General features: G+C 35.9%; 1 protein-coding gene across 2 annotated transcripts in view; it reads right to left on the bottom strand.

The window, feature by feature from the left end:
* TMEM135 (transmembrane protein 135) overlaps positions 1-25,874 on the bottom strand; it is a 254,709-nt gene that overhangs the window by 33,983 nt on the left and 194,852 nt on the right. For both annotated transcript variants that reach the window (XM_004763554.3, XM_045071497.1), the window contains one exon: positions 1,410-1,451. In XM_004763554.3, the coding sequence (XP_004763611.1) occupies positions 1,410-1,451 (42 nt within the window). The remainder of the gene's footprint in view (positions 1-1,409; positions 1,452-25,874) is intronic.

Raw genomic sequence — 25,874 nt, 5'->3', positions numbered from 1 at the left:
TCTGATCATCATTCAAACAAACAAACAAACAAACAAAAAAAGCCCACAAACCCACAAAACCTTATAATCCTTAAAATAAGCTTTTCATACTAATTAAGTTGATTTTCCCACTCTTACCTCATATTTCATGTTTATAATTTTCATACTTTTGCTAACATTTTTCACTTCTACCCAGAAGGTTCTTCCTCTTTCCTTCTAAAGCTTCTCTAAAGCTACTTTTCAAATGCAGTTTAAGGCTTATCCCCAAAAGAATAATAAAAACAATAATAGCCAACATTTCTTGACCACTGTGTGCCATGAACAGTTCTAAACACTTTTCATGCATTAACTCATTTGATTCTCAAAATAACCTATTAAGACAGTCATATGAAATCTTCTGGTATACCAAAGCCTACCCTCATTTTTCCCTCCTATTATAACAAACACTTCACACTTAATCTTCACTAAGCGTCTACTAAATGTACTTAGAAGAATACCACAGGCAACATTTATGATTCAAACTGGAGGAGCATTAGGTTTCAAGTAAGTATATGAAGTCACTGTGTAACATTAAATTTGTCAAATATTCTAAGCCTCAATTTCTTCTTCATGTCACATGGGCACAAAAATACCCAACTCACAGAACTGTTGGGAAAATCTTCTAACCTATGTGAAAATGCATGCTGAACTATAAAATATAATGCTAATGCTGCCAACCAACATTTCTACAGTGCCTGCTATTATCTGCCAAAAAACTATGGCAAGAGATAGTGTACAGCATGAAAAGCATGCTATTGACTCTAATGAAGCCTATGATCCAAAATATGTCTGACACAAGCCCTGTCCTAGTGAAGCCTGTAATGTGGTACTACACAATTCCATACTTCATTCTGCAGTAATTATTTATGTATAGCTTTCTCTTTCCAATGCTCCTTCAAGAGAGAGTTCTTGTAATTCTTTCTTAACACCCAATATATGAGGCACAAAATCAGTCCCAAAAGTATTTGTTAAGGGGCGCCTGGGTGGCTCAATCTGTTAAGTGTCTGCCTTCGGCTCAGGTCATGAACTCGGGGTCCTGGGATTGAGCCCCGCATCAGGCTCTGCTCAGCGAGGAGCCAGCTTCTCCCTTGCCTGCTGCGCCCCCTACTTGTGCTTGCCATTTCCCTTCCCTTCTCCCTCATGTCAAATAAAGAAATTTTTTAAATCTTAAAAAAATAAAAGTAGTTGTTGACTGATTTTTAGGGGGAAAGAAATCCAATAAACTACTCTTCTAATATAGTATTGTAGAAGTGACTTTGTGACTTCTGCAATTACTTTCAGCTAGAAAACTCAGTTGATAAACATCTATTATAATTATGTGCAATACTACTACTTTTGATAAAGTTAACTTGCAAATTCTCTCTTAAAATAAAGGTAAATGAGCTACTTACCTAAGAGCGGAGAATGTAAATCCTTTCAACCCATCTTTGCACCTAAAACAGTCAAAATTTATAATAAAGTTAACAATTTTTGAGATACAAAATAGCATACTAAGTAGCTATTAAAATTTATTCTGCAACTGATTACTTTTAGAAGGCGAAACTTTTAGGACAGTGTGATCTCAGCAATATAGATGCAATAAAACAATGAAGTAAGCCATCTTACCCAAGATGATTTAAATTTCCTATGTCAAATTAACATAATTTAAGGCTCAACTCTCATATTTGTAGGTCCAAGAGAGATTTAAGTACACCTTCTGAGAGCTCCATGTGGACTTAAAATGAGTGGAATATTCATTTTACCTAATCCCTGGGGGAGCAATTTGCTGAGAAGAAAAGGCCACATACACCTGCTGGGTATTATGAATAGGTCAATTCAAGGTCCTGACTTCTCCCTACTTACTAATTCAGTGAATGCAGAGCAACGTAGAGTTGGCAGGCACAAAAAGGCTTCAAGTTTATTTCAACAGTTTTAACTTCTGAGTAAGCCCAATGAGAACGGATAACATAGCATGGGGGAAAGAATGGGGGTAAGGGGAGGGCACAGACGCAGGCATTCAAATAATATTTACTGAGTATTTACTATTGCTGGGCATTGTTTTGCGCACCTTATATGTGTTGTTTCATTTAATTATATCACACCTCTATGAACAGGTATTTCTCTATTCCATAGCTGGGCAGGACCGCCCCTCCCCTGGACACCCCCCCACCCCCGCTGGGAAAATGCAGCAATTTCCAAGAGGTCACAAAATAAATCGTAGTCAGAATTTAGGAAAAAAATTTAAAAATTCCTCTGACTTAAAAGCTTTAGTTTTCTCTTATACCTCCTTCTGAAACAGTGTATTCCTTTTAATTTAGGGAAGGTTCAAACAGCATGACAATTAAGAAAAAAAGATTATCAGATCTGCAAAAAATATTTAAACAAGATTTTAAAATGGGGACAGTACTATACTGGTCTTAATGGTCTGCTTTATAAGTATGACCAAGTTGCTAAAGAATTCTTGGATATCTAGTATCAGAATCCCTTGGAGAAACTATAGAGATTGATGATACCCAAATGTATGTTAATTTTAGACACTGGATAGTCTTGTATAAAAAGTACGGCCTCAAATCTAATTGGGTGATTCTCTCAGTATACCTTTTATATGAAAGGTCACAAAGGAAATGCATAAAAATATAAGAAGTCCTTCTGAAAAAAGTGTAAATGTAGAAAGAACACACAGACTCTCAGAAAAGAATTTAATTCATGCACACAGAAAACTTTAAAAACTCTTAAGAATTCATTTTCATTAAGCAACATGATCTACTCTGCGGTCGTGTTAACAGTGAGAAATGTAATCACAAAATTTAGCTAAGGTACTACATATTTATTCACCCCACACAGAATGAGGGAAAAGGCAAAATAATTCGTATGTAAAGCTAAAAATATGCATGGGAAAATTATAGCATTAACATTCTTAAATCTGAATGTTATCTTTTTCCATCTGAAGAAAGTGTTTCTCAGTAATTTAAAACCCATAATTGGGCAATTTCTAGATAGGTGGGGTGGTGAAAGGGGTAAGGCTAGGCGTCTATTGACTGGAAAACAGAAAGCAGCAGATTGATTAAAGATTATATACAAGTGGGAACAAATTTCGGCTTTGGTATGCTATTGTTAAGAGATAGCCATTTATCTTTGTGCAGTGCTGAATAGATAAAGGATTCTGACAACTTGGTCTAGTCAGGATTGCATATTTGTGACCTTAAACAATAAATCTAATTGCAGACCAAACATCAAAAAGTAGCTTTCAAATAAAAAGGGGCATGTACAAATGAATTTGCAATTTCATTATGATGGAAGTTTGGTTCTTTCAGCAGAACCCTGTGGGAAGCACTTCATGTTGATAAAGTCTTAGCCCGAATTCAAAAGGGGCTATTCTTCTTTCCATTCATGTGTATAAGGTCTGTTAATGTAATTGAGGGTCAGATGTCTATGTCAAAAGAACAAAAAAGTAATTATTCCCCTAAAAAGAATCTTTAAAATAGTAATATCGCCCTGCATTTTGATACCAAGAGTATTGTCTGAGCTTTAGCCTAACCGAAATGCTATCGTAATCAGAGTTAAATATAAAACGTATGGTACACACAGAAAGATTTATACAGAACAAACCCCATTAGAAGGTGCCTCACTATTTAACAGATTCGGTTATTATAATGCAAATCAAATTACTTTCTGCATTCAGGTCTTAAGGCTCGAGGATTTCCTCAACAAATACTGAATGAATGCCTACTATGTGTGCGCTCTGGTCCCAGTGCTAAGGAGGTAACAGCAGACAATACGGAATCTCTGTTTTCATACAGCTGACATTCTAGGTCAGGGAAAGGTAGGATGAAACAAGTAAATATGTCAGGTGGTGATGAGTGCTATGACAAACACGACGCAGGGTAACAGGAGAAACTGATGGGGTCGGGCCTTCTTATTTTATGTAGTGTAGTCCAGAAGGGCCTCTCCAACAAGGTGAAATTTGAGGATGTGATGGGAAGCCTTACAGAATGGAGGGAAGAGTATTTGATCGAAGGAAGAGCAAGCATAAAGCCCCTGATGAGGAGTCTGCCTGGCCGGGAAGGAGAACACCAGAGTAGACTACTGCAGCTGGGAGCTAAGCCTCAGTGAAAGGTCACAGTCATAGGGAGGAGGTAAGGCATGGTCTACAGTTCTTGTAGTTAGGCACAGTAAAACAAAACAAAACAAAACAAAACAAAACAAATAAAAAAACTGTGGATGGCTCTGGGCAGAAGAATGACAAAACCTGTCTTAAATTTTAAGAAAATCTCCGGCTGCTCATTGAAAACCCAACCACGGGAAGGCAAGGTTAACAGCAAAGAGGCTAATTAGGAGTGGAAAGATGACTGTGGTCTTGCTGGATCATTAAGTGGTAGAAGTAGAGAAAGGTTACTAAGACTCCAAATGTATTCCAAAAGCAGAATTGGTGGAACTTCTTGATGGTTTGAATGTAGACAAGAGAGAGAGAACATTTACAAATTATTGAAGTATTTTTTACTTGAGCAAGCAGAAGTATAAAATGTCCATTTACTGAAGTGGAGGAAAGACTACGGGAGGGACAGATATGAGGAGAAAATCAAAGTTTTATTTTACACCTGGTAAGTTTGAGATGAATGTTATCTACAAATGGAACTGTTAATGAAGCAAGCGGCTGCTGTCCAGGTTTGGGTGTCAAGAGGGTGATTCTTCTAGAAGTAGATCTTAAATCCACAGGACTAGATACAATCTGGGAAATAAGTGCCAAGAGAGAAAATATCCAAGGACTGAGTGTAGTTTATTTCTCTGTATTTTAGAGTGCAGAGAATCAATTCCATGGGTGGTAGTGGGGAACACAAAGTCATTTCCCCTCCTAATGAAATCATCCTCTAATATAAAGTTATATATTACATATATGTAATATATATAACAATATATATTATTTTTGAGTGTGCACAAATACAATGAATATAACTCATGTACACATAAGATTTTTCTATCAGGCTATAAATGGTGTAAATACCTGTTATGACTCAACCGTAGTTATTGACTTTCTACATTTGCAAGGTTATGTGCAAGGTTCAGGAAAGAGGAAGGAAAAAACTGCAGCATCATATCAAAAAACTTAGGTGACCCAAAACTTACTATAGGGCACATGGGTGGCTCAGTGGGTTAAGCATCTGCCTTTGGCTCAGGTCAGGATCCCAGGGTCCTGGGATGAGACCCACACTGGGTTCCCTGCTCAGCAGGCAGTCTGCTTCTCCCTCTCCCTCTGGACCTCCCCCTGCTCACGCTCGTGCTCTCTCTCTTTCTCTCAAATAAATAAAATCTTTAAAAAAAAAAACTTATTAAAGAGGTTCAAGCTGGAATTACATACTGTGGATAAGAAAGTATAAAGTTTAATAATGTTATGAGAAAAATATATTTGGTCAATGCCAACGGGAGGGGGAACCCACAAACACAATTTTTTTTAATTGTAAGTAAATGATAGCTAAAAAAACCAATTCTACCCACAAAGATTCTTTGTCTCACACTTAATTTCCATGAAATTACTTCCAGGAGATACTTTTATTTTTATTACCATATTATACCAGCAGATGTCACTAGTAAACCATTTTTGGAAGAGTTTGCAGCTCTGTGAGGTGATTTCAGATCATTTTGTAGCAAGTGCACCCTTAAAAATACATTTACTGACCCTCGAAATATTGTTAATCTCAGTTACATTGCATTAAATTCCCACAAGTAATTATCATAATATTAGACTTTTAATTATAGCTGATGTTCCTGTCTTTTATCATTCATACTTAAGAAATCTTTAAGAGCACCCTACCATTTGACACCAGCATAAAGATCTAATATGTACACGTGCTACATCATCATGTTTTCCATTAAGCTGAAAACAATGAAAACTTTTGTTTCCTACTTTTTTATATACAGTTTTTATTTGGTAAACATAATGGGATATAAAAGATGTAGTACTTTATAAATCCTTAAAACATTTCTTTCTTTTTTTTTTTAAGATTTTATTTATTTATTTGACAGAGAGAGATCACAAGTAGGCACAGAGGCAGGCAGAGAGAGAGAGAGGGAAGGAAGCAGGCTCCCTGCTGAGCAGAGAGCCTGATGCGGGACTGGATCCCAGGACCCTGAGATCATGACCTGAGCCGAAGGCAGTGGCTTAACCCACTGAGCCACCCAGGTGCCCCCTTAAAACATTTCTTTTTTTTAAAGATTTTATTTATTTATTTGACAGAGATCGCAAGTAGGTGGAGAGGCAGGCAGAGAGAGAGGAGGAAGCAGGCTCCCTGCTGAGCAGAGAGCCTGATGCGGGGCTCGATCCCAGGACCCAGAATCATGACCCGAGCCAAAGGCAGAAGCTTTAACCCACTGAGCCACCCAGGCGCCCCTAAAACATTTCTTGAAGGCTGTGCATGGTATAGTGGAAAGAACCTCGATTTGAATGATTCACAGCTGTAACTTCACTCCCAACCTGGAGTAAATCATTTAACTTTAGGGTTCAATTTTGTTGTTAAACAAGAGCCTGGAAGTAAATTATCTTCAAAATTGTCTGACTGAATGTCTTCTAATTCTGTAATTCTATTAATTATTATTTTATTTAATGCTAATGTTATTAGAAATCACAACAGAAAAAATAGAATGAATTATTCTAAGTTACTAGAAAATTCTAATCTAAACGTTACAAATCAGTATAGAAAAATAAAATTAATTATTCTGTCACTAATAAGAAATAAAAAATGATCTCATCAACATTGAAAATAAAAATTTTTTTTAAAACACTGAATTTGCCCTAGATTACTAGCCTGCTACTATTACTATGTTTGCTTATTGTTTCGTAACACTTAATGATGTGGAACTTATTCTTGCAAAGATTCAAAAAGAAGCTTTCTTTTTTTAACTTTAAGACTACAAGACCAAATATTAGGTTGGTCTGCTATAGAAAGACCTGATAAGAGACACTGTCAAATAAAAGAAGGAATTCTACAGATATAACCCAATAACGATTAAATGTAACATTATTGGCTATATTAAATATCAATGCTGAAATATAATGAGTGACAAAATGTAAAAATGTTTAGTATATACATATAAAATGTTATATAGAAAGTGGTCAAAAAGATATATCCAAAACACTTGATAGTAGGCTACCTAATAAAGTCGAATGGGTTAAGATGCATGAAAAGAATATAACCTTTTACTCTCTATATTATATATTTTAAAAATTTTACAAGTATAAATTTATGTATCATTTGTGTAGTTTAATTTAAAACATCAATACTGGAGTACTTTGGAACAAATTAAACAGTGCAAAAGTTAGTCATCTCTATTTCACCTCCACAATGGCAGAGAACGTAAACTCCAAGTAGTCAATGTTGCTAATTAATACTGCTGTAAAAGTTTTGCTAGAAGGCATAAAATTACTAACTGGATAGTTTAAGTTAAAATTTTCTGAAACTGTATCCCCAGTGAACATGTAACTAGGTGACTACAAGGATTAAAAAAAGAAGAAATATGCATTAAGTATCAAATTCAGAGTTCTTTTATCCACTTTTAATCACTGAATTGATTAAAAGGAAACTCAAATATTGATTAAATATTACATTGTCTATCTTTATTTGCTTAATAGTCATTTATTTATTGGGCAGCTCATACACAGAAAACACTGTACCCTCGAGGAAGACAAAGATAAATTATATGCCATCTCTGACCATAAAAAAAAAGGCATATACGAAGCTCTGTGTATGTATGTCAAGGCTAAAAATAATCTTGACTAAAAGTTATGACCTTAACTAAAAGTTATGACACAAAATTTCTTGTATCAGCAGTGCTTTTCAGGAGCTTAATTACTCTCCTCTGCTTTATATTTCTAATTCAGCTTCAAATTTCTTTAGTCCAGTCTTTCTCCATTTATCTTCCTAAATTACTTGAGAAAAGCTGTATATGCAAAACCATAATTAATGATCCTAAAAGACTGGCAACAAATAAAGATGAACTAGATTTAAAATAATTGAGTACACCAATAAGCCTTAAAATATTCTATTCTGTTGATTGTATCGTAATCACCGAAGTCAGTATCAAAAACAAGTTACATTATTATATGTGAACAAAATTATTTAAAACAGAAAATGCTTAGACTTCAGGTATATGGAAAGTATAAAAAGAATGGCATATAAAGTTAATTATAAATAATAGTTATAAATAACAGCTGAATCAAAATCAAAATTTTGATTTGTCTAATTATTACTGGTACTAAAATCATAAATATATTTGGAGTGAATATGACTAAAAAGTTTAATGTGAAAGTTAAAAAGGAACCAAAATGCCTAAATGCTTCAAATCTGTAACTCACTGTTGTATTATAAAGAAAACTTGTGCAATTTTATATAGTTTTCTTTCTTTTTTTTTTTTTTTAAGATTTTATTTATTTATTTGACACACAGAGAGAGAAATCCCAAGTAGTCAGAGAGGCAGGCAGGCAGAGAGAGCAGGGGAAGCAGGCTCTCTGTTCAGCAGAGATGCGGGACTCAATTCCAGGACCCTAATACCATGACCTGAGCTGAAGACAGAGGCTTGACCCACTAAGCCACCGAGGCACCCTTCTTTTTTTTAAATTAAAGTAAAAGTCCATGATTTTACTGAAATGCTGTAGTATGCTAGGGCACCTGGGCGGCTAAGTGGATTAAGCATCCAACTGTTGATTTCAGCTCAGGTCCTCAAGGCTGTGAGCTCGAGCCCTGCAGACGGGCTCCTCACTGTGCATGGAGCCTGCTTAAAATTCTCTCTCACCCTTTGCCACCCCCCAGCCACCCCACCATGCACACATGCATGCTCTCTCTCATTTAAAAAAAAAAAAGTTTTAGTACAGTGTTGAAATATCTTAAAATCATATATCCAAAACCAATACAAGCACTGAAAATGACATATCCCTGAATCTAGCTGACATCTAACAAAGGAAGGTTATAGCATGAATATCCGTAAGTTGATTAATATAATTTATGTTAGAGGCTGAGCAGCCCTATAAGAATATATTATATAAGAAATATTCTTACTTCTCTGGCTCCCTTTTCTGGCTAGATATATGCCAAGTCTAGCCCATTCAGCAGCACTGGATAGGACCAAAGTACTTGGTGGTTTCCTAATGTTAATGAAGATATCAATGTTTCCACAAGGCATGTGCAAGTTCTGGGATTAGGCTGCTCTTGAGGCCATCTCCATCATCTTTGTTGAACTGTATATTTTTGTGTTTTTTTAAGTTAAATTTTTATTTTGTTTTGAAAACCCACATAAAAGAATAAATCACTTTTTCTCATTAATTTTCCTAATCCATTTTCAGGTGTAGAAACTTACCTAAGTCCTCAGTTATAAATTAGTAACTCAAATTTGACCAATAACTACAGAATTTTGATTGACACCTATTTATCATAAAAATAACAGAAAAAGATTGACATGAAATTAATTCTAGCCTTTTATTTTTTGTTTTGTTTAAAATTTAAAAAAATTTTTAAGAACCTTCAGTATCCTAATTACATAGCATGCTCCAATGGCTTAAGTAAACAATTTCTATTTACTACTCAGAACTTGGGGTGCACAATTAAAATACATTACATTGCTTACATACATACGTACAACAGGCTTTTCCTCTTAGGTCTAATATTTGACTAACAGACTGAGAGAGTTCAGTTTCAGCCTGCATATGGCACTGATAAGAGAAAGCAAAATAATTAATGTTATGTTCCTATCTTAAGAACCTCATACAAAAATCTGAAGATGGAGCAGCAACAAACCAAGAAATCTGAGGACAATTATTTTCTTTGCTTCATGAGCATATTATACATCTTCAAACTAATTTTCAATTGGATTTCTTTAACTATAAGTCAATTCTCCAAGTGCATTAAAAATGTTATTTTTGATTCTGGTACTTTATTTCATATGGAATGGAACATTGGTGCCTAGCTTTTTTCTAAGGGACCTAAGGGACGTTGCTGAAGCAGGCAGTAGTTACGGGTAATCAAGTGTGATTGCAAGTTCCCAGATGAATATTGTGCACTTTTTCTGGTGTGTCCTAAATATAAATTGGAAACATTTGGGTAACAAACTTACAGTAACAACTCCAAAAGAATCATATTTCTCCTTAAACTTGCAGAGGCTGGAACTGTTTTTGCTTTAAAACCCAGACTAAGGAAGGTCATGCTCCAAACTGTCTTCAATTGCTGAGGAACCAAGAATCACTTTTAGAAGGTTTCTAAAAGAAATGGGAATTAGGATGAATTTCCCTCCCAAAATGAACTAGTAACAGCAATACTAGTCAAGTTTTAAAACACTTGAAAAAGCAGTAGATCTGAGTTGCCCTGAACCGAACCTGAAAGGCCTGTTTGCAGTTGCTGGCATGTGTTTAGACTTGACAAATTAACTGGAAGCAAAAACCAAATTTAAGATCAAAATGGTATTTTATGTAAATCCAAGGAAAAACTTTAGCAAGTTCCTTAAGATTTGGGCATTGCTATGGCCACAAATTATTTACATTAGACAGAATTATAACCACAATTCTGAATCAATCTATTTTTTTTAAAGACCTCAAGACTGGCAAGTATTTTCATTTCTTCCCCCTCCTATAATGGTTGTAAAAGAGATTAAAATGAATGTTTTCAATTATACAAAATCTTTGAATCAACATTAATTTGTTTTCAAATGCATGTTGGTATCTATGTCATTAAAATAACAGTGGCAATTGGTTTTCATATTCAACAAAATGAGCAGCTATTTGAGACTGGGACAGGAGGCAATACTTCTTCATAAGCTTATGCTTATTCAGTATCACAGTTCAAATCTAAAAATAAATTAAAAACACCATCTATGGGGTAATGGAGCAAAAACAATATTTTGGAAGCTTTCAGAAAACTGTTTTCTGATTAACTGAGCACTACAGAGTATACCAACTCTAAAAGAAATACCTTCACTTCAAATACTGCACGTACTTCATGCATTTCAAAGATTATGAACTTAATCTGTGGTATGTTTAATAGAAATTAGGTGAGTTGACACATATTGGAATTCTGTTGGCCAAAAGTATTAAAAAATGAAATACTGAAACCTGGGAGAATTATATTTTACAAATTAAGAAACCAAGGCCCAGAAAAGCTAAGTGATCTGCCTTAAACAGTTCACTCCTTGACAGCCCCACACAACAGTAAAATCATTCTACATCCCAGTCAACTAGCTTTCTCCCTGCTGAGATCTCCTGGTGGAAGAGAAATACCATAGAGAAGCAGTGGGACCTTGGGCCAAAGAAGAGAAACTACAAAACATCTGAATGAAGGGAGACCACAATGCTCTTCCAACTGGTTCTATGCAAAGACTTTACATGGGACTGCTGCGCAAGGAATCAATTTCCATTTCCTCACTTTCACGTGTCTCCTAGCTGAACCTGACTTGCCAGAAAGTGTCCTTTGCTCAGGACTCCACGCTGGCCTCTCTCACTAACTTCCTCTTCAACAATAGCTTTTATTAGAGCAGTCTCTCCAGAACTTCCTGGACAATCATAAGGCCTACCCTTGGTATTAATTCGCCACCTTTAGCAAGGAAAACTCCCAAAGCACCTCAATGCAAGACATGAATACACATGAATACAAAAAACAATACTGATCTGAAACTTCACTGTGCTTCATTACAGACCAGGTAAAAAACTGGACTTCTGAAAGAGACTCTCCCTTATCTGTCTCTCAGTAGCGAACTCTATCAGTGTAATGTTCAGATGCATTTCACACTTTCTCACCTCTCTCATTTTGGTCACCCTTGGTCCTGCCATATGCAATGACCTCTATAACCACCCTCCTTTTTTGAGAGAATTCCTACTAAGTCCATTGCGATGGCATTTTTCTCCCACAATCAGATGTGACTGACTGTTCCTTTCTCAAACTCCCTTTGCTCTTTGTGTATTTTTAGCAGCTTTTATTTGAATCTGACTAATATGATAGTAATTTCCATGGTTATCTAGTCCACTCTGCCAAATTTAGGGCTTCTCACATTTTGTGTGTCCATGTTCCAGAAATCATGCTCAAGCTGGACAACCATTGGGCTAGGTTATGTTGCTGTAATAAATTTTCAATGGCTTTCAACAACAGAAGTTGTTTTTTTTTTTTTTCCCCTTGTTCATGTTACATGTCAAACAAGGGTTGGCAATGGCTCGACTTACAGGTCATTTTTATTTCAGACTTTAGGGTGAGGAAGAAGCATCTATTCAGATCTGCTGATTATCAAAGCAGAGAAGAAAAGAGACTATAGGACACTATGTTCTGACTCAAAGCTTCTGCTCATGAGTAAACATAAATCATTTCCACTCCTATTTCATTAGACAAGACAAAGCTAAGGCCTGGCATGAGGTCAATAGGATAGGGAAGTATAATGCTTCCCAGGGAGGAGCAGCAAAGGTTTCTGAACAATAACATAGTCTACCATACAGGCCAAATATATTATTCCTGAAGATCAATTGTATTTGTTTATTACATTTAAGGAAATTCAAAGCACAATTCCCTTTTTCTTCCCAAATCCTACCATCATTTAGTTTCTTTCACAACAACTTTAATATCTCACTTTAAATAATCCTAAAATCTTTAGGTATTTGTTTTGGAAATAGGCTTATCTACAACATACTAATTAGTATTTTACATATACGCATAAACGTGTGTGTGTGTTCTAGGCTCCCTTTTTTCCTATTTATTAAAGCATTCAGGGAGTTAACATTGTTCAATTCTGAATCCCAAGTGCCTACAGCATGCATAGCACGTAAGTCACTCAAAAGATACATGTTGAAAAAATGAACATATATCAAATGAAAATGAACATTTATCAAAAGATATATGTTGAAAGAGAGAAATTTTTATCTGTGTAGTAACTAATAATATCATACTTCATGTATTTCTAATTGGGTACCAAATTTCTTGGGATTTTTTTTTTTAACAGCAATTCTAGAGTTTTGGGGTTTTTCATATTCAGTTTCTAAAGAAATTTATATATATATATATATATTTTTAAGAAACTTTTTAGAAAAGATTTTATTTATTTATTTTTAGAGAAAGAGAGAGAGCACAATAGTGGGGAGAGGCAGAGGGGGAGAGGGAGAGGCAGACTCCCCACTGTGCAAAGAACCTGACCTGGGATTGGATTCTATGACTCTGGGATCAAGACCAGAGCCAAAGGCAGATACAGACTCCATAGCCAACCGAGCCACCCAGGTGCCCAGAAGTTTGTATATGTTTAAATTAGCTACCCTGTCTCTTATTAATTACTCCTATCAATTGTCCTTAACATCAATTTGTACTCATTTTTTTATGCTGATAATGTGGCATGAATTTATATAGACAAAAATATGCATAAGTAAGTCTCAAATGGGAGTCGTTCAGCTTTTTTTTTAATGAGGAGGGTTTTTGTTTGTTTTTTGTCTCTTTATGGAGGCTCCACACCCAACATGGGGCTTGAACTCATGACCTTGGGATCAAGAATTCCATGTTCTACAGACTGAACTAGCCAGGTGCCCCTAGAGCTATTTTAAATACCCCAAATGCAATATAAGTGACTATAATGTAAAACTATCAAGTCTAAAAGGCAGGACTGGGGATGCTGCTATAGTTAGCTTTGTTAACTTACCAGGAATTGTACCTGAGTTTTAAAAAAAAAAAAAAAAAAGGGAAGCCCATAAAGTTTGTAGACAAGGGCCTTATTCACATTCACTCATCATTCATTCACTTATTCACACATTTCAATATTTCACAAATATTTACTATGAGTTAACTATGTACCTGGCAGGTTGCCAAGTGCTGGGAATAGCTATTTTCCCTGTTTTCCAGTTTCCAGAAGTTCACAACCCAGCAGGGTATACATATAAATGGAAAGTGCTACAATATTATAGAAAGTAGGTCAATATAAAGTACACAGTATCATAGGAGCACAAAGGAAGAATGCCTAACCCTGGCTTGGTCCTGGAAGGATATGCAGAAAAATGCCATATTTAAGGTGATAAAGGAAGAAGGGGAAGAAGAAAGCAGGGAGAGGCAATATCTGTAAGAGTTAGAGAAAAGAGAACATTTTGGGAACTGAAGAAGTTTAATGTAACTGGAGCAGAGTGGAAGGAGACTGACTTTCAGGCTACACCATCTGAAATTTACCTATAAGGCAAAAGGCCTCAGGTCCAGAAGAATGACATGACCAGATTTGTGTTTAACAATGATATTCAAAGTGGAGTTTCATGACCTACTACTGAATCTCATTTCATTATTTACTTCTAAATTAATCTGTTAGTAATATTTGTTTAAACTTTGTAACATATCAACTTGCAAACTGAATTCTGTTGATAACAACAGATATTAAAGCCATCTAAAAACTTATATTGTTCTTTAAGATAATAAAGGCAGAGAGGCACATCAACTTTAAGACAGATTTTTAGTATCTTTTGATAGATTAACAAATTAGTTTAAAAATAATAACTCCTTTCAAAACCACAACTAAAGCAGACATAAAGATAAAGTATGAAACTTAATAATAATATAAAATCAAGGTCATTAACACTAGCTATTGTAGTAAACAAGTAAAAAAATCTCAGTACTTTAACATAATAAAAGACCGATTACTTGTTTGTCACCAGCCAAGTAGGAATTCACCTAGACTGTCTCTACCTCATTTCTGGTAACCATACTGGAATTCTAGATATTGCTCTGTGTGTATATGATTAATAAAGTAACATCATTCATTTATTGTGGGAACAGGGGAAGGATGATGAAAACTACTGCTATCAATGAGTCATATCAGGATGGAGTTATATACTTTTGTAACTAACACCATATCCAGAAAACTATGAAGCTATCCTTATGCTTCTACACATTCAATTCGTTCATCCCACAATTACTAAGCACTGAGGCATCAGAGTTAAAAGGAAGGGCTATAGAACCAGACAAGTAAGTTGTATAAATTCTGTGTCTGCCTCTCTATATGTAAAATGCAAAAAATTGCACCAACTTCATATAATTATTATACTAAGTGCTCAGTAAATATCACCTATTACTACTGCTTCTGTTATTACTACAACAAACTACAAAGGTGAGTGTATGGCAGCTCCTGTCCTCAGCAGTGGGAGGATTATAAAGAAAATGTAATAATCCCTACCCAAGCCAAGCTCATCAGCTTAAACTCCAAGCTGAAACATCAAGCCAAGAATAGCAAGAGGAAATCAGACAGCATCTGCCACGACATTAACACCACTACCTAACAGGTCCAACGTTACAGCACTCCCCCCAAAGATACAAAGAGATATAATCACATTATAACCTAATTATTTACAAATCGAGGACAAATATATACGACATAAATTGTCAAAGGAAAAGTTGACCCGAATTGAAGAGGATTCCGCAGACATATGAATACGTAAACTGTGGCATACAAGGGAACACTACTCAGCAGTAAAAAAAAAATACAGAAAAACAAAAAACAACCAACTGGTGATAAACTCAACAGAACGGATTAATTAAAAAAACGTGGAGAAGGGGCGCCTGGGTGGTTCAGTGGGATAAAGCCTCTGCCTTCAGCTCAGGTCATGATCCTGGGGTCCTGGGATCGAGCCCCGCATCGGGTTCTCTGCTCAGCAGGGAGCTGCTTCCTCCTCTCTCTCTGCCTGCCTCTCTGCCTACTTATGATCTCTGTCTGTCAAATAAATAAATAAAATCTTTAAAAAAAAAAATGCAGAAAAGAAGCCAGACCCAAAATTGTATATACTGTGTGATCCTACCTATATGAAATTCTAGGGAAAGAATCTCATCTAGAGTGACAGAAAGCAGATGGGCACTTCCCTGGTACCAAGGAAGGGGTTAAGGCAGGAAGTACAAAACTGCACCAGAGAACCTGTTCAGACTAACGGTTAAATCACTTGACCTCAGAGGGCTTCCACTTCCTCAAATGTAAAATCAGACAGTCTGACTTCCCATAAGAGCACTGCCATAGGACACAGAGGTCCGGTCTGAAGCACTGAAGGTGCTCAATACACTGTTACTGTCTGGGGTTTTGTTGGTGGTCTTTTGGGAGTATGGGAATTGCCAGAGGATTCCGGCATCATAATATATAGCTCTCTAAAGACAGGATTAAATGCCTGTCATGAAAGTTTAAAAAATCTCAAAATTACTCACCGAACACAGAATTTATCATCCTTTCGCATTTTAATTTTAAGATGACAAAATGAGCAAAGCAACCTCCAGGGGGGAAATGAGTGACGAAGACAGAAAAGATGGAGGGAGCACTAGGGGAGGGTATGGAGGAGAAGGGGCTCCGGAATTCTTCCTCGTCCATTCTAGGAGGATCTCAAGGGAAATGTTAAGTTTGATGGCTCTTACCAGCCTTACAACTCCACTTCTGTGAATATTCTGGGGGATAGAGTTGAGTAAGGAAGAGAAATAAAGGGATTGGTTGCAGACATACCCTGATATTTTTTGAGAAACTTTAGAAAGGGATGTTTTATTTTTCCCCAAGCTTTATTAAAAATAACATTCTACACAGGTAGGACACTAAAATAAAAAGTTTTTAATTTATCAAACTACTTGGAAAAACGAAGTTTTTTTGAACACGCACACAAAATTTTTGAATACACACACAAAACACAACAATGGATTTACATAAAAACGGTCTTATTTACCTTAAAAACAAAACCAACCCTATCCAACTAGCCTGAATAAGGAACCAGCAGTGTTGCCACAGAGTCCAGTAAACAAACAGTAAAGCCATCTGGAAGGGATTTCTGAGATATCAATCATGTGGCATTGATAATTTAGAAATGCAAGAGAAAGGAAAGACAGCTATTCCTGCTTGAGCAATGTTTCACTTACATTACTGGAGTCAACAACTTTAATGACTCAGAATGGTCTTAAGGTTATCATGAATTTCCACAGAAGTAATTGGTTCATCTACAAATAGAGAGATAGATAGATATATGTTCTGATATACTGAGAGGCTAACTCTTTTCTTTCTAGTGAACAGTCTTCTCCTCCCAGCTTAGACTCCATAATTAATTATGATAAGCCAGAGTCTGAGATGCTCATTTTTAAATCTGGCTCTTTGACTAAACAGTTACAAAATCTTAAACAGAAACATACGTTTCTCAGCCTTAGTTTCTCCAAGTATAAAATGAAAGGACTGAGTTGAATGGTCCTTCAGATTCCTTAAAACTTAAAAATTCTGATGCAAAATATTATCCACACATTTTTTATTTGCTCAAACTTGATGCAGTCCCATTCTGATTCTAGGTTTCAAATCAAAGTAAGAAACTATAAATCAATACCAAATTTGTATGAGATGCCCTAGAACATATTCTAGGGACCACTGAAGATACCTTCTTTTATGTTCTAGGTAGAAAAAATACTGTATAATTAACATTCTATCCAAAGTAAAAGAACTTCTTATAACAACTAAATACTCAAATGGTCAAAATCACATTTTACCTTCAAGGGGTCATCTACAGCTGTATTAGTCCACCATATTTCTGTATGTGAAAATTAGCTGAGCTCTGCTGAATTAAGTACCATAGCATAATCAGGATATACTGCTTACAGTATCATCTACATTTTTTATAAGCTGACTTTCTGCAACATGCTCTTGCTTTTACTAGCTCTGAAAGGTGAAATATTCATGTGCGACATTTTAGAGCAAAATATCTTAGAGTATTTAATGTGTATATAATCTAATATTTAGCAAGAAAATACCTCAGAACACTTAACAAACCTGGGAAATGTTTAAAAATATATTAAAGAAGGTGAAAAGATTTATATATACACACACAGTTTCAGGATTACAGATGTTCTTTTTTTAAAGATGGCAAAACTGATATATGGGGACATCTAAGTAATTCTAATCACATCTTAATTCCCTCCTTAAATATCACCCTAGCTAATGTCTGTTCCTTATAGTTTTTTATTTTCCTTCACATATGTAAATTGAAATGCTGCTGAGTCAAAAGTAATAAAACTATTTAAAAATGCAGAAAATATTTTCTTTTCAGTGCTACATGATTAGGGGTCCCTGTGGAGCTTGGCAGTAGGGAAAAATGGGAGGAAAATTTTAAAATCCAAATTAGCTTGGCTTTTCTCACTATGAGACTCTAACTTGGTGAAAAATGTATTTTGTCTTCCAACAAGTTTGTATGTGTGGGCTATATTTTAGGTTTTCAGTATCCTGCCAGACAAATACTTAATACACAGAGTGATTTTATTTTTTAAAATCTTTGGCAACAGTATATCAAAACTCCACATTCTTAGAGTTAGTCCAGTGCCCTGTCCTAGAACACAGAGTCACCCAACAGCCAAGTGGCTAACAGGCAGGCTTTGGCCTTAAGGAGCCTGTATTGGTTGCAGGAACTTAAAGATGGAAATCTACTTTGGACTTGAAGCCATGCTTTGTTCTGCATCTCTTTTTTGTAGAAGAAAGGGAAGGAAATTAAAGCTTCAGAGGCAAAATTCCAAGAAGCTAAAAAGAAGGGAGAGTTAAGTAAAAGCACAAAAGACAATCACACAGTAGAACAGAAGAATTAAAGCGTTCTGATATTTAGCTTGAAATAAGATTACCTAATATAACAGTAATACTTCATTTTATTTTAAGATTTTATTTATTTATTTGACAGAGAGCACAAGCAGGCAGAGAGGCAGGCAGAGAGAGAGGAGGAAGCAGGCTCCCTGCTGAGCAGAGAGCCCGATTGGGGCTCGATCCCAGGACCCCAGGATCATGACCTGAGCCGAAGGCAGAGGCTTTTAACCCACCGAGCCACCCAGGTGCCCCAATACTTCATTTTTTTTAAATAGAAAAATTGCAGAGGTCTGAATGTGGAGATAACAGCTTCTCAAATATTCATTCATGTAAATGAAAGAGAAAATGAAGAAGAGGTTAAGGGTTATTTGTTCTAGAAATATAACAGATCCCTCTTTTCTCCTTAAGGGAAAAAAGACTTCTTTAGAAACCCGTGCACTTACAAATCATATTTTGTAAATGTCCTGTCTGGGCTTCTTTTTTTGTTTGTTTGTTTTTAAGATTTTATTTATTTGAGAGATCAAGAGAGAGACCACCACGAACACAAGTGGGGGGAGGGGAGGAAACAGCAGAGGCAGAGGGAGAGGAAGAAGCAGACTCCCTGCTAAGCAGGGAGCCCAACTCGGGGCTCCAGGTTCCATCCCAAGACCCTGATATCATGACCTGAGCCAAAGGCAGACGCTTAACTGACTGAGCCATGGAGGGGCCCTAACGGCAGCCTTTTTGCTGTGTGAGAGAGGGAGAGAGAGGGCTTGTCTGGCTTTCTTTAATATGAGAACACGGACTTGATATTCTTTCTCAAGAGTCCATTCACTCCTGCTATGACACTCAAGTCTGTACAGCACATATGCCGTTAGACTTCGAAAGCACAAGGTATCTGGTATCTTTTGGCTGCTCCAAAAACAAAGTCAGCAAGTCAGAAGGGAAGAATAGACTGGTGGAACCTGAGAGACATGTAAGGAGCTAATAAGCAGAAAAGCATGGACAGAGGAAAGCTTTGAGGGAAAGTGGGCAGAGACTGTCATAAGCCACATTTGTGAAGACATTTCAAGTGAGTCTAGAGTTAGTCCTGAAAGGCACAGCATGATTCACAAATTTACAATGACCATTTTAGCTTTGCCTACCAGTAAGGGACTAGTTGGCAGAAGAGCGAGAGCCGGATCCGAAGGGAATGTGGGAAAGAAAATCAGACACTGAGAGGTTTCACTTTTAGTGTTCAGCAGCTTTCAGACCTAAAAAGTTCTGTTGACATTTTTAGCTTGGGGAAGGAAGGCCTCCTGAATTACCACTACCACCCCTTCCACCCACTCTAAAGACTGGTCTAGAGATCTATGTTTCCCAAAACAGTACAAAATTCATTTCATAAATATTGTATCTGGTATCCTTGTTTAAAAACACTCAAATTTCATTTAGTTTCACTAGTACACTGGAGATCAACTCTGTCTACATTGTTAGCACAGAACTCAAGCGCCCAAAGTAAACAGTGCTTACCAAACAATGGTCTTGGAGGGGAGGGAGAATGCAGATAAACAGTAAGGAGGGACTTGAATAACTTGAAAGCAAGTTACTTAATGGCCTAGTCTGCAGTTCCTTTCTCTTTGAGACAGGAGGAAAAAAACAAAGGTCCCTTAAAAATTTGCAGTGAACATGAAATAAAAGGAGGTAATATAAAATCATCTCTCAAGAGCAGTGCTGGCACATGATAGGTATTCAGTATGTGCTGGGTTCTCCCTTCCCCTCGGGTCTTGTTTTCTTCAATATATGGTGTTCTCCCTCCCCCACCCTTGGGATTAAACTCTTCTCTGAATCAATGATCTCAGCTATTAAAAATCTACATGCAAATCCCAAGTGATGCTTTCCATTTCGTGAGCAATAAGATATTTGCTCTATTTTTCTTTATAGCCACAGTCTGTTAGAAAGACTAAAAATATGGGACCACAAATATCAAGGGATAAGGGAAAGAGACGACCTAAAATGATAAGAATAAATAGCAAGGAATAAAGGACACTAGGAAAGGACAGCGCCCTTGAAGCCAAATGTTGTCAAGAAGAAGGTTAAAAGGAAAATATATCTGAATAAGAGCATGGGTAAGTAGTAACAATATTTACATGAGGTTTTATTTGAACCTCACAATACCCATTTTACAGATAAAAAGATTGAGGTTTAGGAAGATAAGTGTCTTGTCCAGGATTGTTAAGTCAATAAATTATTAAACAAGGAACCAGAATTAGAATCTAAGACTCTTGACTCTAAATCCTCTATTCATTCTATTATCCATTCTAGACCTAATGACAGAACTCAGACTCTGAGAAGTCAAAAGGCTTGGATGGAATAAATGGGATCACAGATAAAATTAATAAATCTGAGTATTTCAATAATAAAAACAATGAAGAAAGGCATGATGATAGCTTCCCATGTAGAAAGATCCAACTTCAAAAATGAGAAAATCTGGGCATCATAAAAAGTGTAAAGGAGAAATTTTTCAAAGCAAAGAAGTCTGGTTCATGCCCTGAGAAACAGAAAGGATTTTCCAAGAGCTCTACATTCCAAAGTAACACACTATAAAAGTCCTCAATAGAGAGCAATATCATAACAATCAAAAACAAAATGATGTCTCCATAGTCAATCAGGACATCAGTGAGAATCACCACAATACTGGGAACAGAAGGATCAACAGAGATCATCTCTAGTTTTATATCTGCTAAAGCATCACTATTCAACAGAAATATAATGCAAGCTATGTATATATAAGTTTTCAATCTCCTAATGCCCATATATTAAAAAGTAAAGTGAAAGATGAGAAATTAATTTTAGTAATACATTTCACATAACCCAATTGGTCTAGGATATATCATATCAACAAATAACATAAAAGAATTATTAGTGAGATTTACACCTTTTTCTGCACTAAGTTTTCAAAATCCAGTGTGTGCTTTACACTTGGAGCACACTGAATTTGGACAAGCCACATTCCAACTGGTCAGTAGCTTCCAACTGCTCAGTAGCTACATGCGGCCAGTGGCTACCATACAGAACAATGAACTTCTACATAATCATAAAAGTAACCACAGCCTGCACATGTTAAGTGACTTTCTAAAGATTAAAACTAATACTGTGGTAACAGAATATGAGATACAACTTTTTTCTCTTCATTGATACTAGAACCATGAAAACCTCACAGAAATCCATACCAAGTTAATGTGACCATACTGTAGTCCTGGAGGTAGTTACTGATCAACTGAACCCAGTAAGATTATGATCACAGACATAAAGTTTTACTGCTGGTATATAATTTTCAAGGGGGGCTTTTCTTCTAAGGATTATGGTCAAGAAGGAAACTATCATATAGGATCTTTCTAAAAAGTAAGCTGATGGGTAACCTGATACAGCAAGTGTCATGAGAAGTATTTTATAACCAGGAGTTCACATAAGAAAAACTGAATTGAGATTTTTACAGATGCTCTCTCGGGTATGTATGATTTGATATGATAAAAACTGAAAGTTTCTCCAAAACATTTCTACTGATTTGCTTAAGTGAAAGGAGAAGAGTACAAATAACTTAAAAAAGAACACAGAATCCTTCCTTAAAACTAGCCAATTTTTTAAAAGCAAATTTTGGAATCTATAAATCTACCAGTATAACAAATTAAAGCTTAAATACTGATTTTTAACATGAAAACCTTAGTAAAATTCTACGAAACTTAGAAAAACAAAGAATTTAAACTGCTTAAGAAAGATGAGGAGAGGCATCTTAACCAAGAATTGCCTTTCCATCTAGATGCTCTGTGAAACCTAGACTTCCAAGTGAAAAACCTCAAACAGCTGGAATCCAGCTTAGATACACAAAATAAATCACTTCTGGCTGAAATTCACTCTGAAAAGCTCTAATCAGGTTTCCACAAGCAACAAAACAAAACAAATAAAGAACATCAATAACACTAGTAAACTGGGTTTACTAATTGTGCCGCAAGAGAAAAAATACAATAGCAAAGAGGAGACAGAAAAGAATTCCTTCTGAAATCCATGATCATCTATCCAGTATCTTTGACCCTTAAGGTCAGAATTTTGTTCCTAATACACTCTTGAAATAAAGATGTAGGTTTTCTCATTCTAACTCAAATCCTTAGATTACTTATTGGAAACTTAAGTCATCTAAAATGTGATAACTGACAGAATGTGTACAATGAACAAGTCATGTAAATATTCATATTTAGACCATCTTTAGAAAAAAGATGTACTTAATCTCCCCTGAAAATAAACAAGACTTTACTTAGCTATCCTGTATTCCAAAATAAGCATATGGATCATGACATTTAGTTTCACAGTTTTTTTAAATGTATATTATGCAAAATATTCTCTACTTTCATGAAGACTTTTTATGTATTACCAAAAGCAATCATGAAATCCAAGGTGTGAATAAAACAAGAAATGAATTTAAGTAACTATTGGAAACTTATTATCTTCCATGGGGGGGGACTTTTCCGAAGAGACATTTTTCTCTAAAATACTTCCGTTTTTCTTTTTTCTGTATGGTAGAACTCCCACAACTACATGTGAAATGGGATATAGCATGCTTTCCACTCTTTGAAGGGTGTGGACAAGAGTGCTTATCTCCTGAGAGATAGGGAGAATTAGAAAAGAACTTCCCTCTATCACTTAGGATTCTTGGTTCAATAATCAATCTTCTACACACCTAAATAAATGACACAAAGTGAGGATTTTTTCATCCACTCCCTTCCCATTGGGGATAAGAAGCCCAATTTAAAAACACTGCTTAAAAAGTACTGCTTTTTATTAACCTGTTAATAACAAATTTTATGTCAACGTATAATCAGACTTCACTAGTCACTTTATGGAAGAGTTCGACTCTACAGGAAAACTACAGCAATTATGACTTTTGCCCTCTGCAATTTGCTTTTTGTTACTCTCACCATATGCCATGAGTATCCCCAAATCCCCATTCTACTGTTTTTCAGTATTTCTCCTCACCTGTGTCTGTTATTTAAATTTTCAGTAGAGAGTGCCTGGGTGGCTCAGTGAGTTAAGCATCTGCCTTCCACTCAGGTCATGATCCCAGGGTCCTGGGATGGAGCTTGAGCTTTGGGCTGCCAGGTCAGTGGAGAGCCTGCGTCTGTCTTTCTCTCTCTCTCTCCCCCTACCCCCAAGTAAATAAATGAAATATTTTTAAAAAATAAATTTTCAGTACAAAATGTTCTGATAAATAAGTGTCAAAGACCAGTAGGAAAAGATGTGGATCCCATGGTGTCTCACAGACTCCTGGATACGATATCCATTCTCCCTTTCTAAGTAACAGAAATCCATCATCTAGTTAGGCGTGCTGCTATCCAGAATAAAAGACCACCATATGACTGAATTCTAAATCATGAAATGAGAGCAAAAGTGTTGTGTGGGGCTTTGTTTAAAGAAAGCAAAATATGATAGAAAGGGTCTGTTTTTTTTCTTTTTTCACTCTTACTGCCTGTAAGACAGATACAATGGCTGCAGTTCCAGCAGCCACGCTAGTATAGGAAGTGATCTCAAGAATGAAATATATTCACAAGGCGGATAAAACAGATAGTGGGTCCAGACACAATGACTGTGGTGTTGCCATATCAGCCCTGGACTGCCCACCAAGGGTTTTCTTTTATGTAAGAAATAAATTTCTCTCGCTAAGTTTAAGGCACTGTATTTTGGGTTCTTCAGTCTTAAACACTGAATCCTCAGTAACCCATGGCACTAAAAAAATAAGGAAAAGATAAGAAAAAAGAAAAGATAAGAAAAAGTTTTATTTTTTCATAAGCCATATTCTTCCCGATATCACATAAAGTAATTTAGCATAATGGTTAATACTGCAGACTCTGGATTCAAACAGCTGGGTCTAGGTCCTGGCTCTGCCACTTATCAGCAGGTTAGTTTACCCTCTCTGTAACTCAGTCTACCCATCTGTAAAAGTAGCACGATGATAATAATGGGACTACCCCCATAGGATTGCTTTGAGCTTTAATTAATACATGTAAAATATTTTAACAACACTTGACACAATATAACTGAGCTATCTATGTTAGTTACATGATTACCTCTCACACTTCCAATAACAATAAATAGCTTTGATTATAAATTTATATTTCAATACTAAATGGATCTGAGGAAATTGTTTAACACAAGGAGATTTTCTCAAGCCTATGCAGAGTCCAACACTGGAGGATGGGAGCAGCCAAATGTATCTGCTTAATAACAGGAGATTTATTTCACTGGAAAATTTTTAAAAAAATATTTCCAAGAAAAGATAATGACATCATTCAAAGAGAAAACAATTTTTTAATTTTACCACCAAGTTAAATGAATCATTAAAGAAAAAGGAATTTTTATACTATCTTTGTAATTTATAAACATGATCGTATGATCATTAACTCAAAGAATATAAAACTTGGAAGCATTTTCTTTAAACAGCACGAGACACTGAGGGAAATTTAATTCCAACAGGTGCATAATTAGTTTACCACATTCAAAAACAGAATTCTCCAGTCCTTAGACAGTAGATGTTTCATTTGACTTTTAAATTTTGCAATGACATCACCCATAGTTCTAATCATTTCTCTCACTCATCCTAGTACTCTTGACTTCATCTCTTTAATGGTTAGATTATTAAAGTTCATCTGTAGTAGGTATACTCCATTCCAAACACCAATACACATGAAAACCAAAGGTGGTAAGCACATAATATTGGTGTTTCAATCAACTTTATTACCAAATCACCTTTCACCGAGTATCTATTACCTTGTGTATTGTCCTATAATGCTAACTCCATCTTGAAAAGGTTGTGTGTATGTGTATTTTTTTTTCCCCCTTTGGACTGTCTCCAGTGAAAAGTAGCTGTCTCTTAGAGACAACAGATGTCCAGCAGCCATCTCAAAAGAAGGCTATCTATTTACTAATCACCTTCTTCTTACTCTCTCTTTCTCAAATTATACCATTTATCTCCAGTTCTTTAGTAAAGATCCTGATCATTTGAGGCTTATACATTCAGTCATACCACCCCCTCTGCCTCTGAATCACTGTTATATCTACTAATCTTTTGTCATTCTCCCATATTCATCAAAGATTTGGGGACTTAACTCAGAGTCTTCTCTGGATTTCAAATCCTTCCATTACTCTGGATGATTTCCGTATCCACATGTTGGATCCAGGCGGTCCTCTGGCCTTCTTGGTTCCACTGAATAACTCCATGTCAGCTAGGTCATTTACTTCCACAGTTATTACCATAATCTTGCCATCCTACCTATTCTTAAATCATTTATTCAAGCAGTCTATTTACGACTTCCTTTTTT

This window comes from Mustela putorius, unplaced genomic scaffold (genome assembly GCF_011764305.1).
Source record: "Mustela putorius furo isolate JIRA1106 unplaced genomic scaffold, ASM1176430v1.1 tig00003987_pilon_pilon_pilon, whole genome shotgun sequence".
Lineage (NCBI taxonomy): Eukaryota > Metazoa > Chordata > Mammalia > Carnivora > Mustelidae > Mustela > Mustela putorius.
Note: the sequence above shows the minus strand (reverse complement) of the source record. Positions and strands in the feature narration are given on the sequence as shown.